The sequence below is a fragment of the Hyperolius riggenbachi genome, chromosome 5 (genome assembly GCF_040937935.1).
Source record: "Hyperolius riggenbachi isolate aHypRig1 chromosome 5, aHypRig1.pri, whole genome shotgun sequence".
NCBI classification, from domain to species: domain Eukaryota; kingdom Metazoa; phylum Chordata; class Amphibia; order Anura; family Hyperoliidae; genus Hyperolius; species Hyperolius riggenbachi.
The window spans coordinates 378864807-378883590 of NC_090650.1; the positions used below are offsets into that span (position 1 = coordinate 378864807).

The window sequence follows — 18784 nt, forward strand, 5'->3', positions numbered from 1 at the left end:
ACCTGCGGATTTACAGAAACAAAGGCTATCCTGGGGACGGGAGAAGTCCAGAATCTGACCTATCCGGCCGCGGTGGTGGCAAAGAAATTAATAGCATGTAAGTGGAAAGAGGTAGAGGCTCCTACTCTGAGGGATTGGATAGGGGAGATGAAAATTTTTTTAGTATTGGAGGAATGGGAAGAAGAAGAAAACTTCCAAGATAGTGCCTTATACAAATGGCGAATAATCTGGTCGGAGATGCTTAGGTAAGAGTAGTAGGAAGTAAGAGTAGGGAGTATGTGTGGAGAACACGCGGTGTATGGATGTTGAGTGTTGCAAGAGGTTTGATTTTAAGTGGTAAGATGAGAGAAAGTTGGGGTAGGGTAGAAAGTGAAGGAAGTAGTACAGTTCTATATGGTTTAATAAAGATTTGTAATAAACAGATTGATAAAATGTAAAATAACCCCCCCTTCCTTCCTGTTATATTGATAACCGATGATGACAGCTTAGCTTGACCTAGGAGCATGGCAATGAAGTTATGTGTTTATTGGTCGAGCAGGTGAATGATCTGAGGTTTAAAAAAAAAAAAAGAGGGGTTACTAAGAGATACTATACATGACTTCATAGTAGAAAATAATCTTTTTTCTCAGCATCAACGTGGGTTTACTAAAGACAGGTCCTGTTTGACTAACATGCTCAGCTTTTATGAGGTAGTGAATGCTAATATGGATATTGGGAATTTTGTAGATGTGATATACTTAGACTTTGCAAAGGCCTTCGACACTGTTCCCCACAAAAGTCTGGTGCAAAAGTTGAGGATGCAAGGACTGGGGAAGAGTCTGTGTGCATGGATAAGGAACTGGCTAATGGACAGAAAACAGAGAGTTGTGGTCAATGGATCGTACTCAAAATGGGAGACTGTTAGCAGTGGGGTACCACAGGGGTCTGTTCTGGGTCCAGTGCTCGTCAATTTATTTATTAATGACCTAGTAGATGCAATAGTGAGCAATGTTGCTATTTTTGCAGACGATACAAAATTGTACAAAATCATCAACTCAGGAAGATAGTGTCATGTTGCAACAGGATCTGGATAGGATGGCTATATGGGCACATACATGGCAGATGAAATTCAATGTTGAAAAATGTAAAGTCATACATTTTAGTCGTACCAATGGTCTAGCACCATACAAAATAAATGGGATACAGTTGGGGACATCAAACTTGGAGGAGGACTTAGGAGTACTCATCAACAACAAGTTAAATAATCATACTCAATGCCAAGCCGCTGCAGCTAAAGCTAACAAAATTTTGGGATGCATTAAAAGGGAAATAAAAACTTGAGATGCTAGCATAATATTGCCCCTGTTTAACTCTCTAGTAAGGTCACATCTGGAATATGGAATTCAGTTCTGGGCACCACATTACAAAAAAGATATTGCAGTTTTAGAGCAGGTGCAGAGATGAGCAACAAAATTGATACATGGGATGGAAGGTCTCACTTACCAAGAAATGTTAGATAAACTGGGTTTATTTAGTCTAGAGAAAAGACGCCTTAGAGGAGATCTAATTAACATGTATAAATACATCAGAGGGCAATATAATAGCTTGGCGGATGAGCTTTATGTCCCTAGGCCTTCTCAAAGGACTAGAGGACATGATCTGCGCATAGAGGAAAAACGTTTTAGCCATTTATTTAGGAAAGGGTTCTTTACAGTAAGAGTGATTAAGATGTGGAATGCATTGCCACAGGAAGTCGTTATGGGAAACTCTATACCTGCATTTAAAAGGGGCTTAGATGCTTTCCTTGCGTTGAAAGACATCCATGCCTACAATTACTAGGTAATGCCTAATGATGTTGATCCAGGGATTTTATCTGATTGCCATCTGGAGTCGGGAAGGAATTTTTCCCTTTTGGGGCTAATTGGACCATGCCTTGTGGGGGTTTTTTCGCCTTCCTCTGGATCAACAGGGATATGTGAGGGAGCAGGCTGGTGTTGTACTTTATACTGGTTGAACTCGATGGACGTATGTCTTTTTTCAACCAAAATAACTATGTAACAGGAGGAAAGTAATTTATGGCTCATTTTACTCTGGAAAAAATGTACTTCTTATTTGTATATGTTTGCACATATTTTAAATTTCACAGTTTTTCGCTGTAGTGCCCCTTTAATGACAGTGGAGTTACTAATTAGGTGTAGTTAAGAAAGAAGTCATAAAGTCATATACCGTATTGCACGGCCTCCCGCCGTGTCTGCAGCAGCTTCCCCAATACATGCCGCCACGAGGACTGCAGACACCCGTCTTCTTCATGCGCTTCCTCTAGTGCGCGGCTACTGACTGTGTCATCAGTAGCCCCGCACTTGTGGAAGTGTATGGAGAAGACGGGTGTCTGCAGTCCTCACAGCAGCATGTATTAGGTAAGCTGTTGCACACACGGAGGGGGGGGGGGGCTAGCAATACAAGAGGGATAGCGGAGGCATGCGGGGGGAGTGGAGGCACAAAAGGAGGACACCGAAGGAGGAATGGGTAGACAGGGCACACAGAAGTACACATGGGGAGACGGGGTACATAGAAGTGCACATGGGGAGACGGAGCACACAGAAGGGAGACATGGGGCACACAAGAGGAGACACAGGATACACAGGAGGGAGACACTGGGCACACAGGAGGGAGACATGGGGCACACAGGAGGAAACATAAGGGAGACATGGGACACACAGGAGGACAAATGGGGAGACACTGGGCACACAGGAGGACATATGGGGCACACATGAGGACACATGGAGTACACAGGAAGACACATGGGTAGACATGGGGGACACAGGACAACTCCATTTGGGGGATAACATGTACAAGATGCTCCTGGAATATGGACACACCAGGTTTAGTATATTTTTTTCCTGTTTTTTGCCCTCTAAACCTGGGCGTGTCTTATATTCTGGAGCGTCTTATACGGCAGAAAGTATAGTAATGAAGCATTTGAGATATTTTTTCATTGTTTGTGCACATGTGTAATGTCATATGTAATATACCTGTAGACACAGCAATCTGATGCAACCTTCATAACAAGAACAATAATTGTATGTTTTTACAGGGCTTTAAAATTGTTTCTGTTGGTGGACCACTATACTTTCTCAATGCCAAGAAATTCCACAATGATATCCTAAAGATGCAACACAGATTGTGTACAAGAAGGGAGTCCCATCAGGTAAGAAACATTCCATCATCATGTGTGACATAGCTCTTCTGGTAGGTGTGACCATATATACTTGTATGTCAAGGATCAGAAAATGCAACTAACATGCAAACTTAGGTTCAACAGAAAACTTTATTTTGCCTGGACTGAACAAGAACTCTGTAGGGGTAATATGATAAAGGGTTGATTCACAGAACTTATCAATTACCTCTTGTTATCTGTTTATCTCATGAGTTATCTCTCCATACCTTTCTTAGCTCACAATTTATCTCTCCATAAGCCTGGTACTCCTGTATGAGGACTGTCACCTGCAGGGATCAGGACTTTGACCCTGTGGTGGCCTAGATGTTATTGAGAAGAACTATAAAAAGAATTGGATGTGGGGCATGTGCATGCATTTAGGAGTTAATGACAAGCCGTAGCGGTCCTAAACAACCACCTGAGCCAAGTTTAACCACTTGACCACCAGAGCAATTTTCACCTTTCAGCGCTCCTTCCATTAATTCGTCTATAACTTTATCATTACTTATCACAATGAATTGATCTATATCAGTGCACCCACCTCATCACTGCATATACCTACCTGTTGTGTTGAGTGCACCCACCTCATCACTGCATATACCTACCTGTTGTGTTCAGTGCACCCACCTCATCACTGCATATACCTACCTGTTGTGTTCAGTGAACCCACCTCATCACTGCATATACCTACCTGTTGTGTTCAGTGCACCCACCTCATCACTGCATATACCTACCTGTTGTGTTCAGTGCACCCACCTCATCACTGCATATACCTACCTGTTGTGTTGAGTGAACCCACCTCATCACTGTATATACCTACCTGTTGTGTTCAGTGAACCCACCTCATCACTTCATTTCAAATACAAAAAACCGCGCTGATAAATATTAAATGTGGGTGGCAGCAGTGGTGCGCTGCCCTATTAGATAGATAAATCACAATACAAGCTCGGAGGCTGCGCACAAATGTTCACTGTAATCAAGTCTCTATTATCTGCATTAGATGCAATCCTGACCATTGGCAGAACAGCCTGCAACTTAGGAAAAAGCACTGGATTGTCTGTATATTGGATCAACAGCTTTTTACTGTTTCCTTTACAGAATTGCATCTAATGCAGATAATAGAGACTTGATTACAGTGAACATTTGTGCGCAGCCTCCGAGCTTGTATTGTGATTCATCACTTCATATACCTACCAGTTGTGTTCAGTGAACCCACCTCATCACTGCATATACCTACCCGTTATGTTCAGTGGCACGCTTTGCAGACATTCAGCGGAGAAACAACTTGCCGGTGAGACTCTTGATATGTGATAGCCCGACTCGCTGGAATTCGACCCTGGTCATGTTCTCTCGCCTGCTAGAACAGGAGAAAGCCGTCACCCAGTACCTGTACAATTACAGTAGAAAGACACAATCTGGGGAGATGGGGATGTTGTGGCCCAACAACTGGACACTGATGCGAAATGCATGCAGGCTCATCCGGCCGTTTGCGGAGGTGACCAACCTGATGAGTCGCAGTAAAGGCACCATCAGACTCACCCTCCATAACAGATTCTCGTTAAAGAATTTAAAGTTGATTCATTTCACATATACAGCAGGGCCTCGAAAGTCCTCCTGTATTGTTATTTTTGGTCACTACCTCGGGACGTGCATGCCATGCCTGCTGCCTTCCTTGGATGTGCGGGGGTGGTAGCCGTTTCTTAGGCTCCCACTCCGGACCGGAATCGAACCAGGATTCTCCGGCCATTACCCGTGGTCACTCGCAATGGCAGACTTGCCCTCCATAAGATTCTCGTTGCAGGTACTGAGCAGCAAGCAGAACAAATACAGTATTTAAAAAAATAGATATAAGCTTTAAAGGGGAACTGAAGAGAGAGGTATATGGAGGCTATCATGTTTATTTCCTTTTAATCAATACCAGTTACCTGGCGGCCCTGCTGGTCTATTTCTCTGCAGTAGTATCTGATTAAAACCAGAAACAAGCATGCAGCTAGTCTTGTCAGATCAGACTTATAAGTCTGAACCACTGAAACACCTGATCTGCTGAATGCTTGTTCAGGGGCTATGGTTAATAGTATTAGAGGCAGAGGATCAGCAGGGCTGCCAGGCAACTGGTATTGTCTAAAAGGAAATAAACATGACAGCCTCCATACACCTCTCTCTTCAGTTCCCCTTTAACAATGGTAGAGAAAGAACCATTGAAAGTTGATAAGGCAGTCAGACATTACCTGACATCACTGAGTGAGGAAGAACAATCTCGCCATGGTGCGCACCAGTCCAGCATGGCCGTCAATACGCAAACACCTATTTGCGGTGCGTTACACAGTGAGTTTGGTGTGTCAGTGTGAAGCAGTACTCTAATTGCACTCCCTGATTGATGTATACACATGCACTTAAAGCACTTTAGGCCTGCAATTTTTGCATTTGTGAATTCGCTGCTTTGCATCAAATCCAGATTTTTCCCCAGGACTTTTGGCGTCTATCCCACTCATCCATGCATAAACTCAGGTGTTAGACCCCTTGAAACATCTTTTCCATCACTTTTGTGGCCAGCATAATTATTTCTAGTTTTCAAAGTTCACCTCCCCATTGAAGTCTATTGCGGTTCGCAAAAGTTCACGTGAACGAACCTTTCGTGGAAGTTTGCGAACCCGGTTCGCGAACCGAAAATCGGAGGTTCGGGCCATCTCTAAAGGCAGATTGTGAATGGATACCAATCAAGCTAATTTACATGAAGACAAATCTAATTAACTGCGGGCAGGGGATGGATAAAAAACATGTCAATAGTTCATAAATGTTAGCTCTGGAAGACTGTGTAAAAGCCTGTGACCCATATGCAATTAACGTTTAGGGCCCGTTCACACTAGCGGCGTTTTTTTAAGCACAGGCAATTTATAAAATCGCCCACAAAACCCTTGTGCAATGATTCCCTATGAGAGATTTCACAGCTGAGCGGTTCGTTTCCGATCCGCTCAGCAAAGCCGCGCCTGTACCATTTTTAAAGTGTTTTTGCTATAATGGAAGGTATAGGAAAAAACGCAAACCGCTCACAAAATCGCTTTGTGCAGCGATTGCGTTCACGCTTTTAAGAATAAATACATTGTATTTATTATTTTCCGGGTCAAAGAGTTCACTTCCTGACTTGCGTCGGGAGTGAATTACAAAACCGCTCTGAAAAAGCTCTTAGAAAAGAGCTTTTTACATAAACACAGCGCGCAGTGGAGCGCCAGGAGGGGAAAAAAATAGCGCACAAAAATGCAAAACACTTGCATTTTCCTTTTTAGGTGTGAATGGGGCCTAACTCCTGAGTTTTCTCCTAGGGCAGTGATGGCTAACCTTGGCACTCCAGCTGTGACAAAACTACAAATCCCATCATGCCTCTGCCTCCCTGAGTTATGCTTAGAGCTGTCAGAACATTGCAATGCCTAATGGGACTTGTAGTTCTACCACAGCTGGAGTGCCAAGGTTAGCCATCACTGTACTAGGTAGTATTTTCACACCTGCACAGTAAAATGCCCTTTAAACCACCAGCAAGCAAGAAAATACTCAAAATTATTTTTATAGTAATTTTTTAATACTTTTGGGTAATTTTTCAATCGCAAAGTGCTAAAAAGTTATTTTATACAGAAGATAAAAAATTATCTCATTGGAAGAAAACTCAGGAGGAAAAGATAATTCAATAAAGGTCCTGCCATTTTGCTAAGACTATAAAACATACTTTTAAGCTTTTAAACAAAACATGAGGCTGTGGGACTCTAAAAAGGTAATTTTAGGAGGAGGAGGAGAGATACAATTGTTTATCTCACTAGTTTCAGATCAGATTTGCTTTAATGATGATGATCAGATTTTTGTCTCCCTGTATGATGCATTTGCATGAAATGGTAGATGTATCACTTATACAGTACGAGATTGTTAGGCATAGGAAACTGGCATTTATCATCTGATCTTCTCCATTTCAGCACAATGGAAATGTTTTACTGATTCCTCTGTCTAATGCACCCAATGGTAAGTTCAAGTTCTATCATTAAATAGTGAGAATGTTCTTGTTTGTTGATTGGACAGAGGTTTTTAAGATGTTAAATTAGCCCAGCAAAACAATAGCTAGTATTGTATATGGGATAGCAGGGAAAAAGGACGCTAGTGGCCGGAAAGGACGATGCCATAGACTCTAAAGCAATTTTTATTAATACATTAGAACATTAATGTTTTTGAAGTATGTTATCGTTTTAGAACCTTCCATCGTTATAGTTTTTGTCATATTATTTTGTTTGTATCCACAGATTTTATGTTATCAAAGATATTATCGTTTCTATGTGTAAAGGGATGTTTCTACAGGGAGAGTGGTTGGTGTTAGGCTCCACCCAGGGGGCGGTTAGGATTAGGCAACATGGGGGGGGGGTGATTTGGGTTAGGCACCACCGGGAAGTGGGGGTGTGTGATTAGAGTCAGGCACCACCAGGGGGGTGATTTGGGGTAGGCACCACCGGGGGGTGGTGGTTAGGGTTAGGCACCACTGGGGGGGTGGTAAGGGTTGGGCACCACAAGGGGAGTGGTTCGTTTTAGGCACCACAAGGGGAGTGGTTAGTTTTAGGCACCACCAGGGGAGGGTTCTGTGTAAGAGTAGGGTTGGGTTAAGCTGTATTGTTGAATTACCTAACAATTTTTTTTTTACGCTAATATATTTTCTTTATCAACTCCCGCAAATTTCGTTAACTATGTTTATCATTATTGAAACTTCATTATCCACTGGCGCCATTTCATTATCCAGCTGGGCCCTTTTTTCCTGGCGCCCCCCTTTTTCATGCACGCGTATAGGGTCATATCCCTGTTAAGCGATGATGGGCAGATTTGGCCAAGGCTGCATTCTGGGCATACACTGTTTGGAATCAATTGTAACGGTGCATGCCCTGGACGCTTCTGGCTGCAGTTGCTGACTGTGCTCAGCTTTTTGGGAGCATGCATGAGAAAAGTGCTTGGGAGGATAAAGCATGTGACATGGCTGTGACTTAGTCCAGTCACAGCTAGAGATGTACAATCTTCAAATCGTTCTCCCGTCACACACCTTTCCAGGTCCGGTAGACAGACCTCCATGCCGGTGCCCACCTCCTGCAGGTCCACCACCCCTGCACAGCTGTAGTCAATGTACAAAATGGACACGGCACACAAATGGCTTCAGTAGAAAAACTGTATTAAAGCATGTAGAGGCACACATGACCTGTTTCGGGCGGAGCCCTTTCCTGAGGAAGGGCTCCGCCCAAAACATATGTGTGCCTCTACATGATTTAATACAGTTTTTCTACTGAAGCCATTTGTGTGCCATCTCCATTTTGTACATTGACAGTTAGAGATGTAGGCGAACAGATCGCGAGCTGCTTGCCGTGAACAGCGGGCCCTGCACTACTTCCAGGTCGCAATGTCCCAGAAAAGTACCCCTGCCCGTGTCTGCATGCATCCTTTAGTACACAGTACCCATGCGTGTCAATGATTGCAACATCACGCACCGCCGGGCCAGGGCATGCTTACTAAAGGGCGCGTGCAGACACGGGCAGGTGTTCTACTCCGGGACATTGAGACCCGGAAGTCGTACATGGTCAGAATGCCCATAGAGATGTACTGGTGAGATAGCATCTCTAGTCACAGCTTTTAACTTGAGGGTAAAACACCACAATTAAGGAGCAAGGGGGGCGTGGCCATCAGGATTTGGGGGGGGATTTCAAGAAGCCCCAGGTATGGCCACAACATGTTTATTTTTTCGGTTCAAATGTAGCTGGCCAAGTAAGAGAGCTGTTGTTTTGTTACTGTCCAACACTTTTATGCTATTGATGTATGCTCTCCCTTTATTTTGTGTTTTCATGTTTAGGAACTATGCCGCATATAGAAGAAAGTAAAATGACCATCATCCTGGACTGTGAAGGGATCTCTTTTTATGATTTTACAGGAGTTTCTGTTTTAGCTCAGGTAATCATTAAGGGTTTTATTTAAATCCCAAACGAAAAAAAATGAAGTTCTTAAAGCGAACTTGTGATTAAAAAACAAAAATCAAAAAAGAAAGTTGGATGTGTACTTCTCTGATCCACCTCCTCCACCCCACCTCTGCTTGCTGGTTTCCTCTTCCTTTTGTCTGTTTAAGAGCACAGGTGCAAGTGCAGCCTGCCAACACAAAGCCACTCAACCACAGAGAAACAAGCAGTGCATGAGCAGCATGGGCCATACTTGTGCCAAAAAATGTGCTGTAAAGTTACCCCCTCGGCTTATATGTGAGTCAGTGGAGCAGAATGGATGGTGAAGCAGGTTTTTTTACTAACAGAGGAGCATATGGATCGTGCGCTAGTGATCCTGATTTTGCCAGCTGCCTCCCTGCTGTGTCCGTGCACCCCACTCCCTTCAACATGGTGTGCAAAGTGCGCTGCTCAAGACTTCCTGTGTCCCCTGGCTTGTGGAGCAGAACGTGCGAGCAACGTGTTAGTGGATTGGCGATTCTTCCTGTGTGGCATTTGCTGTGTCTCATATCTATGACCCCATCGAGTGGTGTCTTAAGACACAGATGTATCATCCTTTGGCACATCTGGCTATGGGGAGGCACTGTACATCATCATATACATATATTGGGCATCACATACATACACTGGGCATCACATACAAAAATTAGACAAAGTAGTCTCTGTTCAAATATTTATGGACCTAACTGTACATACACTGGGCATCACACGCATGCATTGGGCATCACACACACATGCACAGAGGGAGGCACTCTGAATTACATGCACAGACCTAGGCTAAGGGGAGACATTGAGTTCGGCTTATATTCGGGTCACATATTATCTGTTTTTGTTTTTTTTGAGGGACACAAGTTGGGGCATTGGCTTATACTCGGGATGGCTTGTACTCAAGTATATTTGGAATGTAATCTCATCATCAGTGTTCTTTTAATAGTCAGTAAGAATAACTTTACAGGCCTGTACTTCTTCCTACGGAACCGGTGCTCTTCTTTGAGACACGTGCTAGGAGACAGACGTTTTGTATGCTTGCCTGTCTTTCATCTGTGTCTAGACATGTCGTACATCTAGGCCACGCCTCGTAAAGTGCATGCACAGAGTGAGCAGTGGGCACGTGAAGAAATGTGATCGCGATTCCTGAATGTAATTAAAAATCTGCGGGAGGCTTTAAAAAATTGCATAGCTTGAAAGATGTTACCCTGGAATGCCCGCGTGAATTATCTTGTCAAAATATAAAGGATTTTCATACTTGGGCGTAATGGAGAATATTGACTATGCCATTATTCACATAATTTTCATATTTGATGCAGCTGTCCCAGAGAATTCCCCTTTGTAAAAGTCAGTCACATGATCAAATTATCGGTAGAGCTGCTTGTAGAGTGGGAGGTACTTCCTCTGTACATCTTCTGACCACACCTACCTCCTCCCACATTTTCCTGTGGAAGTGGGCAGGGTCAGCTCTGGGTTTCCAGGAATAGGCTCACTGGTATTCCCTTCCAGCTCCTCTCTGACTACTTCTTGTTGGTAATCATGGGATAGGTGGTGTATTTTGGCAGCCCACAGACAGTTCAGTTAAACCAAGCAGCATACGATACTCACATAGAAAATAAGTTTTGCATCCAAAGCGACAGTTCAGTCAAACCAAGCAGCATATGATACTCACATAGAAAATAAATTTCGCATCCAAAGCCAGTCAGGTAATAGAACATGAAAAAATGGATCTTCGTACAATGCAAATTATGATATATTCCACACAAGGTGAGAGAGGCAGCAACTACAAGTTGGGTTGTACCATTCATGTGACTGTTCCGTTATACAGTTTCAACCCTTACCCAACTTTATAAATTATTCTAAAGGGTAGCATAACTTTTACATTGCCGGCTGCGGAACAGGTGCAGGGAGCCCTGATGTTTATTTAGGGCAGAGGCGTATCTACAGGGGGGCAGGTATGGCATGTGTCATGGGCGCCTCTTACTGGGGGCGCAGCTCTGTGGCATCCTTGGGGTTCTCCCTACCGATTCTAGTTTTTATCTGGGGGACAGTCTGATGCCTGGTTACATCTTTTTTATTTATTTATTTTTTTTTTTGGGGGGGGGGAGCTGCCTAAATTTGGGGATTATGTATAGGCTGACCTATTGCGATACTCTATTGTTATAGGCCATGCTTCACTTCAGCTTGGACACAACCAGCTCAATCAAGACTACATGTTAAAATATTTGGAGGGTGAATTTTAATGTTTGCCATAGGCACCGTTTTCCATGGATTCGCCTCTGATTTGAGGACTCTATTCCTTTCTGAATTTCTCTTTCCCAAGTGCATTGTGTGTAAATACATCCTTCTGTATGTTCTGCAGACTTGCTGTGATCTGACAAGCCAGGGAACAGATGTGATATTCACAGGCTGCAGCGGTATGTATGACTGAATTATGTGGATGAATAGGATGATCCTTTCTTGTACAAATCCAGCTGTGTTTGTCTTACAGAAGCTCTCAAGAAATCTCTCCAGTATTGTGGAATGAAGGAGCTGCAATTCTTTAACTCTGTAAAGAGCGCACTGGAAAGCATAAAAAGGGTACGTTTGTGTACTGTTTTTGTAAAGTTAGATTGCAGTAAGGCCTAGAGCACACTGGGGCGCTTTTAAGTACGCAAGTGGTTTATGCGGAGATCCTTGGCAAATTTTTCCAGCACATCTTCAAAGGTGATTGGAAGCGATGCACAACCAACTGCCAGCGATTGTACAACGTTTCTGATTAGCAGGATGTTCTTTTTTTGCAGAATAAATTTTAAAATCCTTAATGGGTCTCCTGATGTCATTTTTTGCCGTCTTCCCGGTGCTTAGACCTGTCCCCTTGCAGAAAAGGTCATAGTCGTGTATATATCTCCAATTAGAGAAACACCAATGACCTCTTCTGCTAGGGGGCGGGGCTACGCATCCTTAGGCAGACAACGGGAGACCAGGCAAGTAGTTTAAACTTTATTTAAATTGCCAACAAAGTCGCTGCAAAATCACATTTGAAAAGCAATTTAGAAGTAATCTGCCGTGCTCCTAACTCTTAAATTGGAGTGCAATCGTTCCAAAAATGCTCCATCTGTGTATCGCTTTTTGGGATCGCTGGCATTTGTCGGCAATCATAAACCGCAGCAAAAGCGCTGTAGTGAGCCTCAGGCCTAAAGCTCATCTTCCAGAAATCCAGTGGCGTAACAATAGGGGCTGCAGCCCCTGCACCCGTGGGGGGCCCGTTTTGGGGGACTGGAGGGGTTGCAGCATGAGGGGAAAGGCATGCTGCACATCGGCGGGTAGGGTGGACGGTCCCTCCTCCCTCCCTCACCTCAGGCTTTCCCCTCTGCACTCCCCTCCAGCATCAATAAGTGTGTGTGTGTCTAGGCAGCGGGCAGATCCACATACCTTCCTGCGTTTCATCGTGGATGTTCCTCTCTCTACCCTCTGACATGACTTCCTGTTTAAACAGGAAGTGGCATCAGACACTAGAGAGAGAAACATATGCGCTGGAACGCAAGGAAAGTATGTGGATCTGTTGCTGTGACCCCTCCAGCCCCTCATGCTGCGACCCCTCCAGCCCCCCAAAACGGCCCTGAGATGGCCCCGGGGGGGGTCCATTAGGACCAGTTTATCAGTAGAGGTTACCAATAGTAAAACATATATGTAACCACTGGACAGGCCATTGAAAATACTACTCCTTCTATAACATTGTTTTCTTCTGTTTTAGTGCCGAGGATCAGATTTGGAGGAACCAAACTCAACTGACGCCTAGAACTGCACACGGCATTCTGTGTATGACTGAAGACATTCCTTACTTTTCATTAGGAAAATCATTAAGACTCTTCTCCAGACACAAGTGTTTTCCTAAATCTATGTAGGCACATTGCAGAGCTTGTTTTACTTGTCCATAAGCTTTGTAATTAGCTGATGTCAAAAATAATCAGTTTTAGTACTTGAACCGAAGCCTAGACACTGGCTACTTTCTGCAAGGCAGGCTGTGTCATTGCTACAGGCTGCAGTCTTCTAAGAGATATTTTGTCTGTGCCTTCCACTTTACAATCTAAACAGCAGGATAATACAATACAAGTAGCAAAAACAGCCCCTCCCAGAAACCCTGAAACTGACTTTCTCAACCCAGCAACTTCCGATGATGTCATCAACATTCGAATACAGGATTTTTAACTGCAGAAGCACCATTTTACTCAAAAAGGGTACAGCAAAAAGTCCCCATTATCCAGAACTCAGGCAACCTGAAGTCTTGACTAACTGGCATACATGAGGGGACATTGTTTTAAAGGACAACCGAGGTGAAAATAAAGTTATGAGAAAAACAATTGTATCTATCCTCCTTCTCCTAAAACGGACTTTTTTTTATATATTCTACAGTTTTATTTTATATTTAAATCTAGTTTTTAAGTTTTTACTGTTTCATTGTCCCTGCACAAAGACACCTTCATTGAAGTATGCCAGAGCTAAAATCCATGTATTATTGACCCCTTTTATCTCATTCCTGCTCTCAGAAGCCATTTACCAACAGGAAAGTATTTTATGGCTGTAATTACATATCAGTGAGGCTTATGCTATAGTCTGACCCAGTCCGACCCGGGCCCGACCCGGACAGAAACTGTCACTTGCATACATGATTTTCAACTCTTTCAGGCAGCGTAAGAAAAAAAGGAACGCAGCCTAGTTATTTGTGTGCTTGGCACTGTACGTGCACATGTCTATCTCATCATGTCACATGTCACCTTGGTTGTCCTTTAAGAGTATTGCTGGTGGTTTTGCTGAGCATTACATACTTACCGAGCCTCCAGCGCCATCTTCCAACCTTCCTGTAGCTCCTAGTGGCTTTCTGGCTTCAGTGCATGGCTCCCGGTGCAGGGGCAAAGCCAGGATTTTCAAGGGGGGGGGGGGGGGGGGATTCCTGAAAGGTCTCCCTCAGCCACGCACAATACAGTATAATAATATGGTAGGACATCATGCTGCATACACATAATGAAATTTCCCATCGAACTGACAAGATCTGACAATTATTTCCTAAATGTCCGATCTTCTCCCGATCGACAGCGGGATCGATCAGGAGCAGTTTGGATCCAGATAATAATGACAGCCAACATTGGTAATGAAAGTGATGTATTCACACAGCAGGGCACAGGGCTGTGCTCATACCTAACTCTGTTAAGTTCCTCAGAGCTGCTCCATGCTCTGTACACACGCTGCTGCTACAAAGTCAGCTGTAGCATGAAAAAAAATGGGGCGGGGCTGTGAGCTGCTGGATACCTGCAGATATTCTGGTGTCTCAGCTTGTGCCTGTCCCCAGACATTGCACCAGCCCTGGTTTGAGGGGGTATTCTGAACAGCTCTAATCCCCCCCTGCGTTTGCCTATGCGGTGTGTCACGTGACCTGAGATTTGGACTTTTTAGAGCAGGTGCTCAAGCAACCAGCAAGCACATGTATCCAGCATCAGGTGATCCCCTTCAGTGCCGGATATCAGGGACTTTGCTGCAATATGTGAACACATACTAAGGCTTAAATGATGGTATTTTTAAAGGACAACTGAAGTGAGAAGAATATGGAGGCTGCCATATTTATTTCCTTTTAAACAATACCAGTTGCCTTCCAGCCCTGCTAATCTATTTAGCTGCAGTAGTGTCTGAATAACACCAGAAACAAGCATGCAGCGAATCCTGTCAGATCTGACAATAATGTCAGAAACACCTGATCTGCTGCATGATGGTTCAGGGACTGTAGAGGCGGAAGATCGGCAGGATTACCAAGCAGGATTGCCACCCCCCTAGTAACCAGGCTATTTTTAAAAAAATGTGGGCTCTGCAGCTTTACAAGTTTACTGCAGAGCTATACCATGCAGCACACAGATGAACCCCCCCCCCCTTTTCTGCCTATCAACAGAGCTTTCTGTTGGTGGGCTCTGATCGTTCACCCAATGTTTATTTATTTGTGTATTTTTTTGTTTATTATTGTTAAATAAATGTACCTATTTTTTATTATTTTTATTCTTCCCCCGCCAGCCAATCACCGCAATCGGCTGTCATAGGCATCAGCTTATGAGAGCCGATCTCTTCTGAGCCTCCCAGGGGGACAGACGAGTGGCACGGCTGTCCCCAGTACAGTGCTGCCGTAGATCGCAGCGCTGTACAGTGTAAATAGACGGGGGTTTCACCATCTAACACTCTGCTAGCGGCGATCGCTGCTGGGAGACTGATGATGGAGTGGAGCTCCGTCATTCAAGTGGAAATGCGTGTGCATCGGCACGTGCGATCTCCTGCAAAACACGCCCCCAGGACTTCACACCAATTGGCATTACGCATCCCTGGGGGAGCCGCCTTATTCACGCCAATCGGCATGACGCGGTCGTTTGGTGGTTAAAAGGAAATAAATATGGCAACCTCCATATCCCTCTCACTTCTGCTGTCCTTTAAATCTGATCTCTGGAGTGGTCTTTATCTTAGTGTTGCCTCCGAATAGCTGTAGCTATTGTAAAAGTTGCCTATAAATATACTTCTTAAAAAAAGACTTATGTCATGCAAGAAAAGCCTAAATAAGAAAAATCTTATTTAAATAGATCCTGAATGCAATAAAACAGAACATTGTGTGTAGGATTTACTGGCCAACTTGTCTACATTGAAAATGCCTTCATTTAATCCATAATAGACCTTGTGATAGTTATGGTAGTGTTATGTGAATGTGCAAGGAATTGTAACTTTTGTTATGTGGTAGATAACAGACATAAATGTAGAACTAAGACTGAGTTATGGGCTGTGCTAAGCCTTCTGTCTTCAGTTGGTTAACTCAACTTATTCCTATGCCAAGGAATAACATGTACCGTACATGTGATGTGTGCCATCTAGTGGCACTGAAAGCCTGTTACACAAAGCCACTTTTATATATTTCTGTACTCTAGACTAAATTCAGAAAATCCAAAACAGATGCACCAATACAGTTTTAGTTTTCATATTAAAGTAATTTTAAATGGTTCTATTTAGGGACATTTTTTGCTGATCGTAACAAAACAAAAAACGGATGCTAAGAGGTACCTGAAAACTGATCAGGGGCGGACTGACAACTCATGGGGCCCCCGGGCAATAGGAGATTATGGGGCCCCATACCAGTGTTTCCCACCTTTCACGTTATATTTTTACAGACTAAGATATAATCATTTATTGACAACAGTAAATATGTTATATTGAGATATCGTACACTGACAAAAATCCCTGCGCGGCGCGCCAAAAAATGGGTGTGGTCACGCAACAGAATGTGGGCGTGGTCATGGGTGGGGCAAAATATACATGACCTTAGCAGTGGTGTAAAAGGTCTGCCGGGGAAGTCTGAACTCTGCCATAGTGTTTCCCCCAAAAAATAGATGTAATCTGACAGCATTTCACCAAAAATCCATGCAATTTGGCAGAGGTTTCTCCAAAATACAGATAATATGGCAGTCGTTCCCCCAAAATAGACGTTATCTGGCAGCAGCGGTTCCCCCAAATACACATAATTTGGCAGCGGATCACCAAAAATACATGTAGCAGCAGTGGTTCCCCCAAAATACACAGAATCTGGAAGCAGCAGTTCCCCCATTATACACAATCTGGCAGCGGTTCCCCAAAAATACACATAATCTGGCAGCTGTTTCTCAAAATACACTTAATCTGAGAGCAGCAGTTCCCCAAAAATAGTTAATCTGGCAGCAGTTCCGCCAAAATAGGTGCCCCCAGTATAGGTAACCAGGTCAAAAGGTATCCCCAGTGGAAGTATCCAGGTCTATAGGTTTTCCCAGTGCAGGTATCCAGGTCTATAGGTGTCCCCAGTATAAGTAGCCTAATCTACAGGTGTCCCCAGAATAGATAACCAGGTCTATAGATGTCCCCAGTTAAGATAGCCAGGTCTATAGGTGTCTCCTGTATAGATAGCCAGGTCTTTAGGTGTCCCCAGTATATGTAGCCAGGTGTATAGGTGTCCCCAGTATAGCCAGGTCTATAGGTGCCCCCAGTATATGCAGCCAGGTGTATAGGTGCCCCCAGTATATGCAGTCAGATGTATAGGTCTCCCCAGTATAGCCAGGTGTATAGGTCTCCCCAGTATAGCCAGGTGTATAGGTCTCCCCAGTATATGCAGCCAGGTGTATAGCTGTCCCCAGTATAGCCAGGTTTATAGGTGCCCCCAGTATATGTAGCTAGGTCTATAAGTGCCCCCAGTATATGTAGTCAGGTGTATAAGTGCCCTCAGTATATGCAGCCAGGTGTATAGGTCTCCCCAGTATATGCAGCCAGGTGTATAGGTCTCCCCAGTATAGCCAGGTCTGTAAGTGCCCCCAGTATATGTAGCCAGGTGTATAGGTCTCCCCAGTATATGCAGCCAGGTGTATAGGTGTCCCCAGTATAGCCAGGTTTATAGGTGCCCCCAGTATATGTAGCTAGGTCTATAAGTGCCCCCAGTATATGTAGTCCGGTGTATAAGTGCCCCCAGTATATGCAGCCAGGTGTATAGGTCTCCCCAGTATATGCAGCCAGGTGTATAGGTCTCCCCAGTATAGCCAGGTCTATAGGTGCCCTCAGTATATGTAGCTAGGTCTATAAGTGCCCCCAGTATAAGCAGCCAGGCTTGTAGGTGTCTCCAGGAGGGGAGACAGCCAGTGAAGGAGGGCGATGGGCATAGCAGCGGAGAAGGGGGGAAGTTCCCCTCCCTTCTCTCACCTTGGGCCCCCCCTTCCTGGCTGTCCCCTCCGTAATCTGTAATGTGTCGGACAGCTGGAAGCGGCTGACAGCAGGTGGAGACTTACCGCTGTTCAGCCACCGGAGGCATCGCTGATCTGTGTGCAGCTAGTCTGGGCTTCATAAGCCCACACTAGCTGCACACAGATCAGCGATCCCTCCGGTGGCTGAACAGCGTCTCCGCCCGCTGTCAGCCGCTTCCAGCTGTCCGACACATTACAGATTACGGAGGGGACAGCCAGGAAGGGGGGCCCCCAAGGTGAGAGAAGGGGGGGGGGGGGACTTCACCCCTTCTCCGCTGCTATGCCCATCGCCCTCCTTCACTGGCTGTCTCCCCTCCTGGTCAGGCTTCTCTGGGGGGCCCCCCCTGACCAAGGGCCCTCGGTCCGTGCCCGAGTGCCCTAATGGTCAGTCCGCCCCTGAAACTGAGACACCCAGGGCCACTATCTAACAAAGTTTTGGCCGAATCATTAAAAAAAAAGTTAAAAAGTGAAGTACCTGCATCTCTTTAAGAGACACGGAGGACGCCATCCGCGCCCTCCGTGTCATTCCGCCGGGTCCCCGCCGCTCAGTAGACCCCCCGGCCTGTCATGACCGCAGGCCCCGGGTCGGGCTCTCCTGCCTCTGCCAATATGGCCGCCGGAGCTGGCTGCCGCTGCGCAGTCCGCACTTGCCGCGTGTGCGGCTGCGCAGCTCTAGGGCCAACCCCCGATCCACGCTGGATCGGGGGGTTGGCCCTAGAGCTGTGCAGCCGCACTCGCGACAGACACACACACACACACACACACACACACACACACACACACACTCTCTATACACACACACTCACTCTATGCACACACACACTCTATACACACACACA

General features: G+C 44.9%; 1 protein-coding gene across 6 annotated transcripts in view; it reads left to right on the forward strand.

The window, feature by feature from the left end:
- The window catches only part of SLC26A7 (solute carrier family 26 member 7), a 114300-nt gene extending 100205 nt beyond the window's left edge, over positions 1–14095 (forward strand). For all 6 annotated transcript variants that reach the window (XM_068237625.1, XM_068237628.1, XM_068237629.1 and 3 more), the window contains 6 exons: positions 3074–3187; positions 7156–7201; positions 9057–9154; positions 11546–11600; positions 11675–11763; positions 12920–14095. In XM_068237625.1, the coding sequence (XP_068093726.1) occupies positions 3074–3187; positions 7156–7201; positions 9057–9154; positions 11546–11600; positions 11675–11763; positions 12920–12964 (447 nt within the window). In that variant the 3' untranslated portion in view covers positions 12965–14095. The remainder of the gene's footprint in view (positions 1–3073; positions 3188–7155; positions 7202–9056; positions 9155–11545; positions 11601–11674; positions 11764–12919) is intronic.
- The last annotated feature ends 4689 nt before the right edge of the window (positions 14096–18784 follow it).